Source organism: Gobio gobio (assembly GCF_949357685.1).
Source record: "Gobio gobio genome assembly, chromosome: 11".
NCBI lineage: Eukaryota > Metazoa > Chordata > Actinopteri > Cypriniformes > Gobionidae > Gobio > Gobio gobio.
The window spans coordinates 25,653,072-25,667,288 of record NC_137104.1 but is presented as its reverse complement, the minus strand read 5'-3'; the positions used below and the strand labels follow the sequence as shown (position 1 = coordinate 25,667,288).

The following is a 14,217-nucleotide window of genomic DNA, read 5'->3' as shown; positions in this document are numbered from 1 at the left end:
GGCGATGCCTAAAGTGGATCAGACGCTTGCGAGTTATCTGTCCCCTGCGTCGGCATCGTCCCTGAAGGCCCCCACGCTCCCCACTAAACCATTAAAAACAACATCAGGGCTAGTGGGGAAAGCGTACACGGCAGCAGGGCAGGCTGGTGCGTGTTTGCATACAATGAGTATTTTGCAAGCGTACCAGGCTGAACTGCTGGGGGATTTGGATGGCGGTGAAACAGTGAGCCCTGAGGCAGTGCGCGAACTGCGTCGGGCCACAGATTTATCTCTGAGAGCCACCAAGGAGACCGCTAGAGCTATTGGGCGGTCTATGGCAGCCTTGGTGGCGACAGAGAGACATCTGTGGCTCAATTTATCTGAAATCAAGGATAAAGACAGGGCTTTTCTCCTTGATGCGCCAGTTGAACCCGCTGGTCTGTTCGGCGACGCTGTAAATGAGGTCGTCGACAGATTTCAGGAGAATAAAAAGCAAGCGGAGGCTTTTAAAAAATATCTCCCACGCCGCCACCAACCCTCTGGGGCTGCTGGGCGTGAGCAGCCCCAGCCGTCTAGCTCTTCGTACAGGCAGCAGCAAAAAGAGAGTGTCGCATCTCGTGCTCCACCTCAGAGATACGGTGGGCCAGGTCGGCACTCTCAGCCGAAGCCTTCTAAGCCGAAGACCGACCTGAGGGTCGTGCTCCAGGCGAAGAAGGCTTCAGGCCAAAAGAGGTCCTGACGCCAGCAGCGTCAGGTCTCCGAGGGCGACCCCCGCGGGGTGGATTGGTGTTCACCTCAGTATACGGTGCCCACTCCACTTCGTTGCCCTCAGGGGACCGTTCTGCCAACCCCGCCACCCTTGGTGCTTCCGGGCGCAGCGGTTTCCAGCGAGCTCGTGACTCGGCGTCCACAGGACAAGGTGTCACACTCGCAGCCTCCAAGGAGGTTAGAAACGCAGCCAGATCGGTTAGGTGCTGCCAGTACGCTTCAGGCCACCTAGATGGTTGCAGTGGAAATATCAGAGACCAGCCTCGAGAGGCTGGTTCCCTTAGTAGATTTTCTGGCAGAATGGAAACGTCTACCAAATATATCGCTATGGGTCCTGCAGACGGTAGAAAAGGGGTACAGAATTCAGTTTGGGTTCCACCCACCTCGTTTCAACGGAGTGCTGGTAACATCAGTACATCCCGAGCAGGCTCTGATAATGGAACAGGAAGTAGAAACCTTGTTAAAAAAGGAGGCTATAGAACAGGTCCCTGTACAGAACAGAGAGTCGGGTTTTTACAGCCGGTACTTCTTAGTTCCAAAAAAGGATGGAGGGTTGCGCCCCATATTAGATCTTCGTCGTCTGAATTGTACAGTCAGAAAACTAAAATTCAAGATGCTGACGCTAAATCAGATTGTGACACAAATCAGATCCGAGGATTGGTTTGTCACAATAGATCTGAAGGACGCATACTTCCATGTCTCCATCCTTCCACAACACATGAAGTTCCTGAGGTTCGCTTTCGGGGGCAAAGCGTACCAGTATCGGGTTCTTCCATTTGGTCTAGCTCTCTCACCCCGCACGTTCACGAAATGCGTAGATGCAGCTCTGGCCCCGCTCAGGCTGCAGGGCATACGCATTCTGAACTATATAGACGACTGGCTGATTCTGGCACAGTCCCAGGAGATGGCGGTTTGGCATCGAGATGTCGTCCTCGCGCATATTCAAAAGTTGGGGTTGAGGCTGAACGCGAAGAAGAGTGTGCTTTCTCCAGTACAGAGGACCACTTTTCTAGGCGTGGTTTGGGATTCCGTAGCAATGCGGGCAGTGCTTTCACCCACGCGCATTGCTGCGATTCTGTCAGCTGTAAAGAGAGTCAAACTAGGCCAGTCATTCACTGTCAAGCAGTTTCAAAAGTTGCTGGGGTTAATGGCAGCGGCGTCCAACATGAGGCCCTTACAGTGGTGGCTCAGGACCAGAGGGTATTCCCCGAGGGGGAACCCTTTTCGTATCTTTTCGTCAAGATCACGCGGCGGTGTCTCCGCGCCTTGGTCATATGGAAGAAAGCCTGGTTCCTGTCCCAGGGTCCGGTGTTGGGGGCACAATGTCGTCGAGTCACCCTGACGACAGATGCCTCTCTCACGGGCTGGGGAGCGGTAATGGAAGGCCGCTCAGCTCAGGGTCTGTGGGGGGACCATCATCTTTCGTGGCACATCAACTGCCTGGAGATGATGGCAGTCTTCAATGTGTTGAAGTTCTTCCTCCCGGACCTGAGGGGCCATCATGTGTTGGTCCGTACGGACAACACATCGGTGGTTTCCAATGTAAATCGTCAGGGGGGTCTGCGTTCTCGCCCACTGTGCAAGCTAGCGCACCAGATCCTCCTGTGGTCTCTGGGGAAGTTACTCTCCTTGAGAGCAATCTTTATCCCGGGGGCCCAGAATATAGGAGCGGACATCCTGTCAAGACAGGGGCTGAGGCCAGGGGAATGGAGACTTCACCCCGAGGTGGTGAAGCTCATTTGGGAGATTTACGGCCAGGCGGAAGTGGATCTGTTTGCGTCTCAGAATACGACGCACTGTCCACTCTGGTTCTCTTTGACTCATCCAGCTCCTCTGGGACTGGATGCCATGGTACAGATATGGCCGAGTCGGCGTCTGTACGCATTTCCCCCAGTTGTTCTGCTCCAGGGAGTTCTGGAGAAAGTTCGCCGGGAGGGGATAAGTCTACTGCTAGTAGCTCCTTACTGGCCGAGCCGGATTTGGTTCTCGAACCTTGTAACACTGCTCGATGGCTCACCTTGGAAGATTCCGATAAGGAGGGATCTTCTATCTCAGGCGGAGGGCTCAATATTTCACCCCCGCCCAGAAATGTGGAACCTGTGGGTTTGGCCGCTGAGGGGGGCGAGCTCATAGAGTCTGGTCTATCTACCGAGGTAGTGGAGACCATTCTTAGCTCCAGAGCTCCATCCACGAGGAGACTATATGCCCTGAAGTGGAGGTTGTTCACTTCTTGGTGTCAAGAACGACAGTTAGATCCAGTCAACTGCCCTGTTGGTTAAGTGCTAGATTTTTTACAAGAGCGATTCTCTTCTGGGTTGACCTCTGCTACACTAAAGGTGTATGTTTCATCTATTTCTGCTTACCATGCCCATGTGGATGGTATTACTGTGGGGAGGAACCCGTTGGTAACTCGTTTCCTTCGTGGCACTAAGAGGCTGAGGCCTGCGGTGCGCACTAGAGTTCCTACTTGGGATTTGGCTATAGTGTTGGAAGGCTTATCTGCAGCTCCGTTCGAGCCACTTGACATCATCTCAGAAAAGTTTCTGACTCTGAAAACCATCTTCCTTCTTGCCATCTCTTCTATTAAGAGAGTAGGAGACCTTCAGGCCTTATCAATATCCCCTTCGTGCTTGGAGTTTGCACCAGGGATGGTTAAAGCTTTCCTTTACCCTAGATTAGGGTATGTTCCGAAGGTGTTAACCAATGTTCCACGGCTTATAGTGCTGCAGGCTCTCTGTCCTCCTCCATTTGTTAATCCAGACCAGGAAAGATTGAACCTTATATGTCCAGTGCGAGCACTGGATGCTTATGTCCACAGAGCTGCCCTGTGGAGGAAAGCGGATCAATTGTTTGTTTGTTTTGGACCTCAGAACAGGGGTCTCCCTGCGTCCAAACATACAATGAGCAAGTGGATAGTTGAGGCTGTCTCACTGGCTTATTGGTCTTCTGATCAGCAGTGTCCCTTAGCTGTCAAAGCCCACTCTACTAGGAGTATGGCGGCCTCTAAGGCCTTGGTATCGGGGGTTTCCCTCAAAGAAGTCTGCGATGCGGCCGGTTGGTCCTCGCCTCTTACGTTTGTGAGATACTATGATCTTGACCTGGAATGTGCTCCAGGTTCTTCAGTGCTCCTGTCTTGAATGTGCCACAGTTTCACACGACAGGCATTTGGTATTATGGCGTTTTGGTATTTCGTTCCCAAAGCTGTCCCTAGTGGACGCAGTGTGAAGTTCCCTCGAAAGGGAACGTCTCAGGTTATGACTATAACCATAGTTCCCTGAGAAGAGAACGAAACACTGCGTCCCTTTGCCATACTCCCTGCATCCCTGTGATCCCTTGCTTCGGCAGTTTAGCTGAAGTGCGATCGGACCGGATGTATATTTATCCTTTCCTGGACGTGACGTCACCCGCCCGTGACGCTCACTCTTGCCATTGGCTGAGTTGACATACGTGCATCAGACGCTATCACGCTGTGGGCGTTCCCAAAGCTGTCCCTAGTGGACGCAGTGTTTCGTTCCCTTCTCAGGGAACTATGGTTATAGTCATAACCTGAGACGATTTAACATTTTAAAAATTATCATACCTTGTCTTGTGCAATGAATTGGATATTTTTCTGAATATGCTGTGTGAAATGCAAATGGTATTTGTTTATGTATAAGTTTGTTTGGGCTAGAATAGAAACATGAAATGTGCTGAGTCTAATGTCAACCGTTAATTTACTGCAGTGCCTCAGCTAACACATTTGTCAAAAGCCTGAAATCCAGTTATATTAGGAGCTGTTCAGCATCAATGACACAGGTTTAGATAAAGTTTAGACATCACTCAGTTTTCTGTTGTCATGCATGCATGTAGCTTTATCTCTTTATTTATTTGTTTTTCTTTTTAGTACAGCCATGCACGAATTAATATTAGTTCAGCATTTACATTTTACAAAGCAAATTTGGAGTTGACATGCCAGTGTCACGATATTATTCTCAATATCAGCTTGTGAGCTGAAGCACAAACATGAGCACAGCCCTTCCCATAATGAAATAAAGAAAACTTTTGAATGTTTTGTACATCAATAACCTCACGCATTCTGTCGCTATGTGATAGCTCATCGTGACCCTTTAATGATAAATTAACTGCTTTTTGACGCAGTTCCAGTCCCGTGACAAGTATGACTTTATTGGCGTTTTTGTTAAACAAACATTTGCCATTGCAGTAATGAAATCTCTTATTTTTTGATCTTTACAATAATACCAGCATTATGTCGTGCAAATGTTTAACTGTTATGGGTGTATGGCTTTCCGACAAACGGCTCCATCTGTTTATTCGGCAGTATATAAACCTTCAGATCAGGGTTTTTTTTTTACTTATTAGAGGTGCAAAACACCACACAGCAACTTTTTGGCATTGCACCAAGCAAAAATTTATTTATTTTTAATTATTACAAAAAGTAAATTTAAAGCGTCTAACAAGGTCTACGTGCGTTCATACCAATGGCTTGTTTCCCCCCCTGTTTATACTACAAATAAACAGAAACAGACGCGACTGAAGAAGTACGTGTGTCATCTTTCTTTTATGAGATAACGGTAAATACCACTTCATTTCTGTGTGACTAATCTTGACACAAATTAAGTAATTATGATCAATGTATCACTTATTATTGTAAAACTGTGGTAAATCATTGATGCTTGGGTGTTAAATCTTTTACAGTTTTTTTACAATCGCTATGACAATTTTTCAACACTTTTAACAAATTACCTAAACTCTTAACGCACCACCACACACAATAGGCAAAACGGTTAATTTCATGTTCAAAATCACACATTGTAAACTAAACTCTAACACTTATTTTCTAAATAAAATAACACACTAACACAATACACTAACACGTGTTCTCTTCCAACAGGAACATTTAGTCAATCATAGCACAATGTTATAAAAACACTAACACTAGATGGAATTACAGAAACTGCATTATTTTTTTTGTCAGGTCTGCCCTTATACAATAGACTGTATATTTTATTGATCATAGATCGTGTGTCTTTTGAAGACTCTCCACATTTGTGTTTTGTTGGGTTTAGTAAATGCATGCATTCTGTTTCTTTTGCTGCAGAAATTCAATACAAAAAATGAATGACCCATCTCAGGGTAGCTTTATAGAATGCCCTTCAGTTTTATTTCATTATCAGCAATAAATGTTGACAATAGCAAGTTCCTGTTCTTCATTTAGGAGCTTTCCTCTGGAAAAGCGGCTAATGAGTGACAGAATAATGCATATAAGGGAGAGAATGTTGTTTGTTTTTTTCATTAATTTATTGTTGTTTTCGTATTGGATTTAATATTTAGGTAGCTTAATTTATCTCTAAAAAAATTATGTAAACCTTTGCACTTCTATGGACTTTAGTCAGAGTAGATGGCATATTTAGTTTGAAACATGTCTGGTTCACACTGGTGGAGTACTAATACAGTTCCAGTAAAGTGTCTACATAGCATAACACTGCGATTGCACTCTGAAGATTATGTTCGGTACATATTTGGTGTGTTCACTCTGTTACCTGATTTGCATAATTTATTTAGTGAATCAGGTGAAAATAAATGCCACTCTCAGTAGGTACAATTTATTCTCATTCAGTTGGATCATCTGATTTTTTCAGGCCTTGATTTATTTTGTTTCATTGTATTTCATGGACTCATTTTCATTTGCTTCAAATTACATATGATGTCTGCTCTGACTAAGGTCCATTCCATGATAAAGACAATCCAAGGTAAAATCAATAAAATTTTAAAAAGAACTTTTCTGTCAATTCTTTTTCAGATCTAGAACATCTAGATATTCCCTAATATTGATTTATTGTGCACTTCGTTGCAATCCCCATATCCACTGCAAAAACATTATTATTATTGTAATGATCGTCTTTAAGCACAATATCTTTTGTGATTTCCAAATTATCGTTATCCCCAGAGAACTGCAACTGCTTCATAGGATCCTCTGAAGAAGACAGAAGAATATATATCCAAATATTCATAATCCATTTTTCCTCAGTATAACTAAGAGCCTGTAATCCATTCAGTATGAAAACAGCTTATGAAGATGTTATCGCTTTTTTAAAAAATCTCTTTTGCAACAGATTTTATGGTTCCTTGGATGTTAAGGATATAATCCATAACATTTCCCCCCAAAACTGCATAATTAGGTTTAGACTGATTAGAGTTCTCTTTCAAAGTGGAACTCTACGCTGATCAGCCAGAGTCATTCAGTCCTCTCTTTTGACCCTGTAGCCAAGCTGTAGTTACTGATAGTGCTCCACCTCCGAGGAGTTGGGGGCTCGAAGTGGCGACCTTGTAGGAAGCCAAAAAAGGAGGTCATTACAGTCAAGAAACAACTATTGTTGAAGCTCTGAGATACCTTTTCCCTCTCTTTTTTGTTTTGATTTTGGGGTTCAAGAGGTTCAGTTTTTGCTTATGAAGTTAAGGGAAAAAAGAGAATATGTGTGTATATAGGGGGAATGATATTCAGATTAGTGCTCTAAGTGCTTCTCTTCTGGGGAGATATTCATTAGGGTTGTATTGCCACTTGTGCCTCACCTTTTCATATGTTACCTCTGTTGGTAATGGAAACAGGAGAGGAGAATGGGCAATTTGGCTGTGCTAATACAGGCGAGAAAAGTGGGTAGTGCCGCAACTTGCACCAAAGTTTAACATAAAGGCCTTAATTTCCTCTGCAAATGACTATTTTGGTGTTTTGTCTCTTTCTCCTAATGATACAGTACTTTGAGTGACTTTTGCTTGGCCCGTTTTAAATGCGCTAATAACTGTGAAAAGAGACTTGCAGACCTAATGCGATTTGTCACACCAAGCTGTTCTTTAAGCGCCACATGGTGAGCCCTTGATTTTAACACAGTGTTCATATCCCAATGTTATCTGTCATCTTTATTGGTTGAAAACAACATTTGACTTACAATGTGCCAAATGTTCCTAAATCAAAAGCTTTTTTGGCGGAGTGCCTATAGATAAAATATTAAAAAGCAAAACTAAAGTAATTTGTGATGGGTTTTAAATGCATAATCTGCATATCTGAGCTGAGCCTTATGGGTAATATAGAGTGGTGGGCTGCAAGGAGTGATGATGGCTTCATTCAAGTTGTCTCAGTCGAGAGGATGTATGTAGCTTTGAAATAAACACTCCTCATCCTTAATGGAGGTAGGAGTGTTTGTGAAGTTTTCTGATGCCTTTCTGCATAGCATAATTTCATTCCAACTGTGACCATTGTCAATCATCATTGTCAATTATCTTCCTTGTAATTTATGTTAAAGACCCCCTGTGGTTAAAAGTTTCTAAGGATACTGATTTTTAGAAGACAGCTGTCTGACTCTGAGATGGCGAATGAGAACATGGTTTGTAAAACATTAGCAATGCATTATTAGCTGTTTTTATAACGTAGTCCGAGCAAAAGGCTAGTCAAATTTAATTACCGTTTTGTGTCTGACGTTTTAGAGAGCGATACATAAAACGCATGACCATTCTCGACATGTAGACGAGCCTGTATAATTCACTCTTCCACTTCTTCTGAATCAGTTTCTGGTTAAAACATATATGAATTAAACCAGTATTTCCACTTGCCATTGTGCAGAGTGGATCAGGAAGGACTCAGAGCTCATGTGATTGAGTGAAGATGTGGCTAATTTATCCACGGCTGTTTTTTTGTTTTGTGATGGTTGTTCATGAGTCCCTTGTTTGTCTTGAGCAGTTAAACTGTCCAATTTTCTTCAGAAAAATCTTCCAGGTCCTGCACATTCTTCAGTTTTTCAGCATCTTTTGCATATTCAAACCCTCTCCAGCAGGGACTGTATGATTTTGAGATCCATCTTTTCACACTGAGAACAATTGAGGGACTCAAACACAACTACTAAAAACATTGGGCAGTTTAACTGCTCAAGTCAAACAAGGGACTCATGAACAACATCACAAAACGAACAAAAAACAGCCATGGATCATCCAGGGAACGACACACAGTATTGAGAATTAATGGTTCATAAACTTTTGAATGGGGTTATTTTAATAAATTCAGCTATTTTTTTTTGTAAACATTTTTTTTTTAAATATCTTATTCGGGACAGTACTAAATTAAAAAAAAATAACATGCATTTTGTATGATCTCTTTTATTTTGTTAAAATGATTCACATTTTCACAAATTCTGCAAGTGGTTCACATACTTTTTCTTGCCACTGTGTGTGTGTGTGTGTGTGTGTATATATATATATATATATATATATATATATATATATATATATATATAAATATATATATATTTATTATTATTATTATTATTATTATTATTATTATTATTACAGGGAAAAACATTTAAATATGTCATTTTGGTGATCAAAGATGAGTTTTAAGGGATCAAATTATTGACCACAGGGGGAATTTAATATACTTATTTTGTGGAGCAACTGCATATCATCTTTTTGTGGCTACACATCCAAAAGAAGCTAAAAACGGTGTTCCTGAATTACTTTACTGCTGTTGTATGAGTTAGTAAATCAAGTGCCTTAATGGTGAAATTTACATTGACCCTTAAAAAAAAAAAACATGCAAAATGTTGTTAATATTTTTAAATAAATTAATTCAGTTTAACACAAGCTCTCTGACCACAACATTACTGACATATTACAATGATTGGTTACAGTGCTCAACTTAAAAAAAAAATATCGGATGTAGACTTAAATGGAATATTAAAATTGTAATTGCGATATATTTGATTGATTGGGCAGCACTAATTTTAACATATTTCTCTGTATGGACTATTAGTTCAGCTTGGTGGCAATTTTATACCACTGACATTTAAGAAATCCACTCAGTGTGCCAAATTGAAAGTTTTTAGATTAGTTAACCATTTTACCAAACATAAATTCTTTTCTTTTTTTTTATTGGAAAGGTTGATAAAGGAACTATGAAATATGTATGGCTGTATTTTATTTTTTTTGCCAACCATTCAAAGATTCACCAGAGTAAGCATTTTTTCTGGTCTAGTAGCTTTTTTTTTTTGGGTAGTCAGCACAGAATATTAATCTTAGAGTATGAAGACTTGACCAAAGGTTCCAGATGGTGTTTAGTAATTGGTGGTGTGTGGAGGTGAAGTTAATGTAGTGAGAAAGCAGTTCTTTAATCACTCTCTATTGTGTCTTGGCCCCTTTCACAGTCTCCTGTGGTGAAGACAAAAACGATTACTATTTCTGATGTCACCAACTCGCTTCGTAGTGAAATCACCACCAAGGACATCCCGATAGTGCACACAGAGACCAAGACCATCACCTATGAATCTTCACAGGTGAGGGGAGTCGATTTTTGAATCAACCCTGTTGTCTGATGTGAAAGTTGCTGTGTTGTCGTCATCATTTTTGTTTGTCCTGGGTTTGTTTCATCTTTTTCTGTGCCAGTATTTGTCTGAATGTCACAAATGGAATGAACTTAACACTGGGTTGAAAAATATATCAGCATCAATCAATACATATTGGTCTCCACATCTCATTTAATTAATAATAGGCCTTGGTCAATATTGGATATTTAATTGCCAATATTGGATTTTGGTACTGCTGCATATATTGGCACACATCTGTATTCAGAACAGAACATATTGCTATCCAGAACCTCTTATTCTGTACTGTTTGTGTTCAGTCTCTGTTGTAATCTACTGCAGCGCTGGCACTGTCAGAGTGCATTTCTGAGTGAGTTATCTATTACAGAATCTCAGCTGTACTGTCTAACCAAAAGCTAGTTTTTCAAAGAATATCTAATCAGCATCTCAGAGTTCCCACTGCTGTAACTATGAAGGTCTATTTGATCTCTTTCAAAATATACCAACTTTTAGAAGAAAAACTTTCATCCATATTTCATACTGTATATTATAATGCCTGAATTCACTTGTAGCATATACATCTTACTGGTTGCATTTTATTTTACAGTATGTGCACTTACAGTGTACTTACCCAATAAATTACTCCGTAAGGTAACTAGGTTACACTTTATTTGAAGGTGTCATTGTTACAGTGTAATTATATATTTAAGTACTGAGTAATATTAATGAACTACATGTACTTACTATAGGGTAAGGGGTAGGATTAGGGTTTGGTTGAGGGTTAGTTGCATGTAATCATGCATAATTTACTGCTATTACTATGGTAAGTACATGTAACATATGTAACAAGGACACTGTAAAATAAAGTGTTATCGGTAACTACATAGGTTAAGGTTAGGTTTAAAGGTAGGGTCAGGGTTAGTACCTAGTTATTATAACTCTGTTATTGTAATTACTAAAATAAGTACATAGTATGTGTGTGTGCAGAACTGAAATAAATTAAAGTGCTACCAACTCACGTTTAGCATTTTTTTTTTTTTTCAAACCACATAATACAGATTTATAATATTCATTGTCATATCAGCTATTGGCAGAACTATAAAACTACTTATTGGCTTTGTTTTGCACATAATTTCTATATAACAATGCTTTTCTGATTATTTTAGTAGGAAGCATTTGTCTGAAGAAAGAAAAGCAATGCTTTTGAAACTTGCATTCGCTCGCAATACTTTTGTTTTCTAGTAAAACCTTTGCCTCTGAGAAACTTAGCATTCTCATTGCAAACACAAAACTGGTGATTGAAATAATATGAGATGGGAGTTTCCTGCTTCAATGCTTCTGCGAGAAAATGCGAACGTTTTGCTACCACACGAAAAGTTTCTTAAGGAAATCTGAAACTTTTGCAACAGAACATAAAAGTTTTGCAAGTTTGCATTGAAATATAATTTTCCCTCACATCTCATGTTTTTCCCATTACCATGTTCCCTTCGGGGCTTCATAGTTTCAGGAAATAGCTGTGGGAATAAACAAATCATGAGAGATATAATGGAGGAGTATTCTAACCCAGTGTGTTTGTTTGCTAACAGCCAAATGCGCTGTCAGAGAAGGAGTCTGGGATGCTGTTGAGTGCTCAGACCATCACCTCAGAGACTGTGAGCACCACCACCACAACCCAGATCACCAAGGTACCTGTTTCTTCACATCAAATTATGCCTAAACATGCAATGAATGAAAAGTCCTGAATTATCTGCTGCTTAAAGAACTAATTGTGGTTAAATGATCTTATTTAAACACAATGTAAAACTTATTTAAATTATCAAAATGATAAGATTGCTGCAAAACATAAAGAAAACTGATGGTCAGGCTTTTTCAAGCCAACTTCAGAGTTTGTCTCGACAAACTTTTTATCTATTATTACATTCTTCTTCTTCTTTTTCCACACAAAACTTTGGCGCGTAACTTGTCCCGCACCGTTTGTCATAGACCCATGAATGAGGTGTCAAAACTAAACTTGAAGTGATTTGTTGCATACTAAGTTAGGGCATTGTTCACAATGGTGACATAAGTCTGCGTACATGAGATAAAGCCATTGCTAATTACAATTTATATCACCATTCCACAGTATCTTTCCATTTTGCAAGTTAGTCAAAAATTGCCGTACTGCACAGATGAGATATTTTCTTCACTGTGTTTCTGGCTCTCTCATTCTCTCGTTCTCTTCCCTTTCTCTGCTCAGACGGTGAAAGGCGGGATCTCAGAGACCCGTATCGAGAAGAGAATCGTGATCACTGGAGACACTGAGATTGACCATGATAAGGTGAAATGGACATGTAGTTAATAACCATGTCGGCTACACAGTAGATACAGAATGTTTTTAAAGACATTCTCATTCTAGAGAGCTTTTTAATTGAACACAAAAATTGTAAACACCCCTAAGAAGGAGATCAAAAGGATCAGTTTTGATGGTTCTGATAACCTCAAAGCTAACATGCATGGATTAAAAACTTTTCATTTAATGGGGCCTTTAAATGTATCACATGAACAATTGCTACATGTTTTTAGCCTAGCAGTTTGGTTTAAATGCTGTCCTCTCTGGTCCAGGCTCTTGCTCAGGCTATAAAGGAAGCAAAGGAGCAGCACCCTGACATGTCTGTCACTAAAGTGGTGGTGCATCAGGAAACAGAGATAACCCCTGAGTAACTCCTGTATGAGACATAGGTTAGTATCCACCTGCACAAGCACAACCTGATTATTATAAGACTGGGGTTGGTAACCTTACAGCAAGAGAGAATAATATTATATGCATTTAATTTACTTTAGAAATATTGAATTGATCTGCATGCCAAATTACCTCTTGCAGTGATGCTTCCTCTTCGTCACTCAGCAAGTTTTATTCAGTTCTGATCTCTATAGGGAGCTTTAAAAAAATGAAATGAGCAGAGTGGAAAGTGCTGCTTGTTGAGCTGGAATTTGCAGTTTGGTAAAAGAGAAAACCTGAAGAATTGTGATTGATTCAACCATTTAAAAAAAAAAGTTAATGAAAAGTTATTTTATATCCTTCAAAAAATGTGTTACTGATTTCTCATTTTGCCATGCAGATGAAAACTGTTAAAAGAAGACTGCTGTGAATATAAGCAATTCAGTGACAAGATGATACAAGACTGCAGTAAATCTCCAAAATAAAATCTGCTGCAGGCATGCACATGTTTTGAAGATATTGTGACCGAATTGCTTAAATCCTCTGCATTCTATTTAGAGCTTATTTTATTCATATGCTTGACAAAAAAAAAAACAATACAGTTCTGGGTTTCTTGTTTTATTTAAAGTGCAAAAATGTCTGGGGTTATGTGTGTAAACTGCGTCAGTTGCTGACACATCCTGTGGAACCTGGTGTGTGAAGCACGCTTGAAATCATGCCAATCTTATTAGCTGACTGCAGTCCTATGACGTCCAATGAGCACCTGTGTGTATAAAAGGGTGCCTGCATTACACCTCATCAGATTTTGATTGTCTGAAGGAAGACGCACAGGCATTGCCTGAAGCATGGCAACGCAACACGCCATCTCGTTCCCTTCTCAGGTTTCATATGTAACCCTAGATGTTCCCTTTCAAGGGGAACTCACAGTGTCAGTTACAGATGCTATGGGGACATTAATACCCACTACGCCATGCTGACCAATGCCTGCCTGTAAACTGTGAAGGTAACCAAGCACAGTCTTGTCAGGCTAAACACTCAATGGGTCTTGGCCCAAAGTAGCATATAGGCATCAGCAGCCAATTAGGATGCGTCCTGTGATACCATAGCCTTGCTAAGTGTTAAAGGCACTAGAAAAAGCCCTGAAGCTTCCATACTCAACCATTTCTGATATGGGGACATGGCCTCAGCTATGTCCACAGTACAATTAGCAGCCAACCAGGAGATCAACCTGGAGAGGCAACAGAAAATGTATTGCTAATCATGATACAGACCATTCTGCTCTGTGAAAAGCCCTGCTCTAACCTTCAATTAGCCTGCAAGCTCTCCTCACCTGTCGAGCTTTATACTCATAAGGATACCTACCAGGGAGCTCGACCCTGCTTTAACCCCAAGTCAAAGAACTGGGGAGGGCTCCAGATTGTATTTGTC

The 14,217-nt window shown here is 40.8% G+C and overlaps 1 protein-coding gene across 3 annotated transcripts in view; it reads left to right on the top strand.

The window, feature by feature from the left end:
• epb41a (erythrocyte membrane protein band 4.1a) overlaps positions 1-14,217 on the top strand; it is an 89,081-nt gene that overhangs the window by 68,262 nt on the left and 6,602 nt on the right. For all 3 annotated transcript variants that reach the window (XM_079828650.1, XM_079828649.1, XM_079828648.1), the window contains 4 exons: positions 9,936-10,064; positions 11,678-11,776; positions 12,328-12,408; positions 12,693-12,809. In XM_079828650.1, coding sequence (XP_079684776.1) covers positions 9,936-10,064; positions 11,678-11,776; positions 12,328-12,408; positions 12,693-12,791 — 408 coding nt within the window. In that variant the 3' untranslated portion in view covers positions 12,792-12,809. The remainder of the gene's footprint in view (positions 1-9,935; positions 10,065-11,677; positions 11,777-12,327; positions 12,409-12,692; positions 12,810-14,217) is intronic.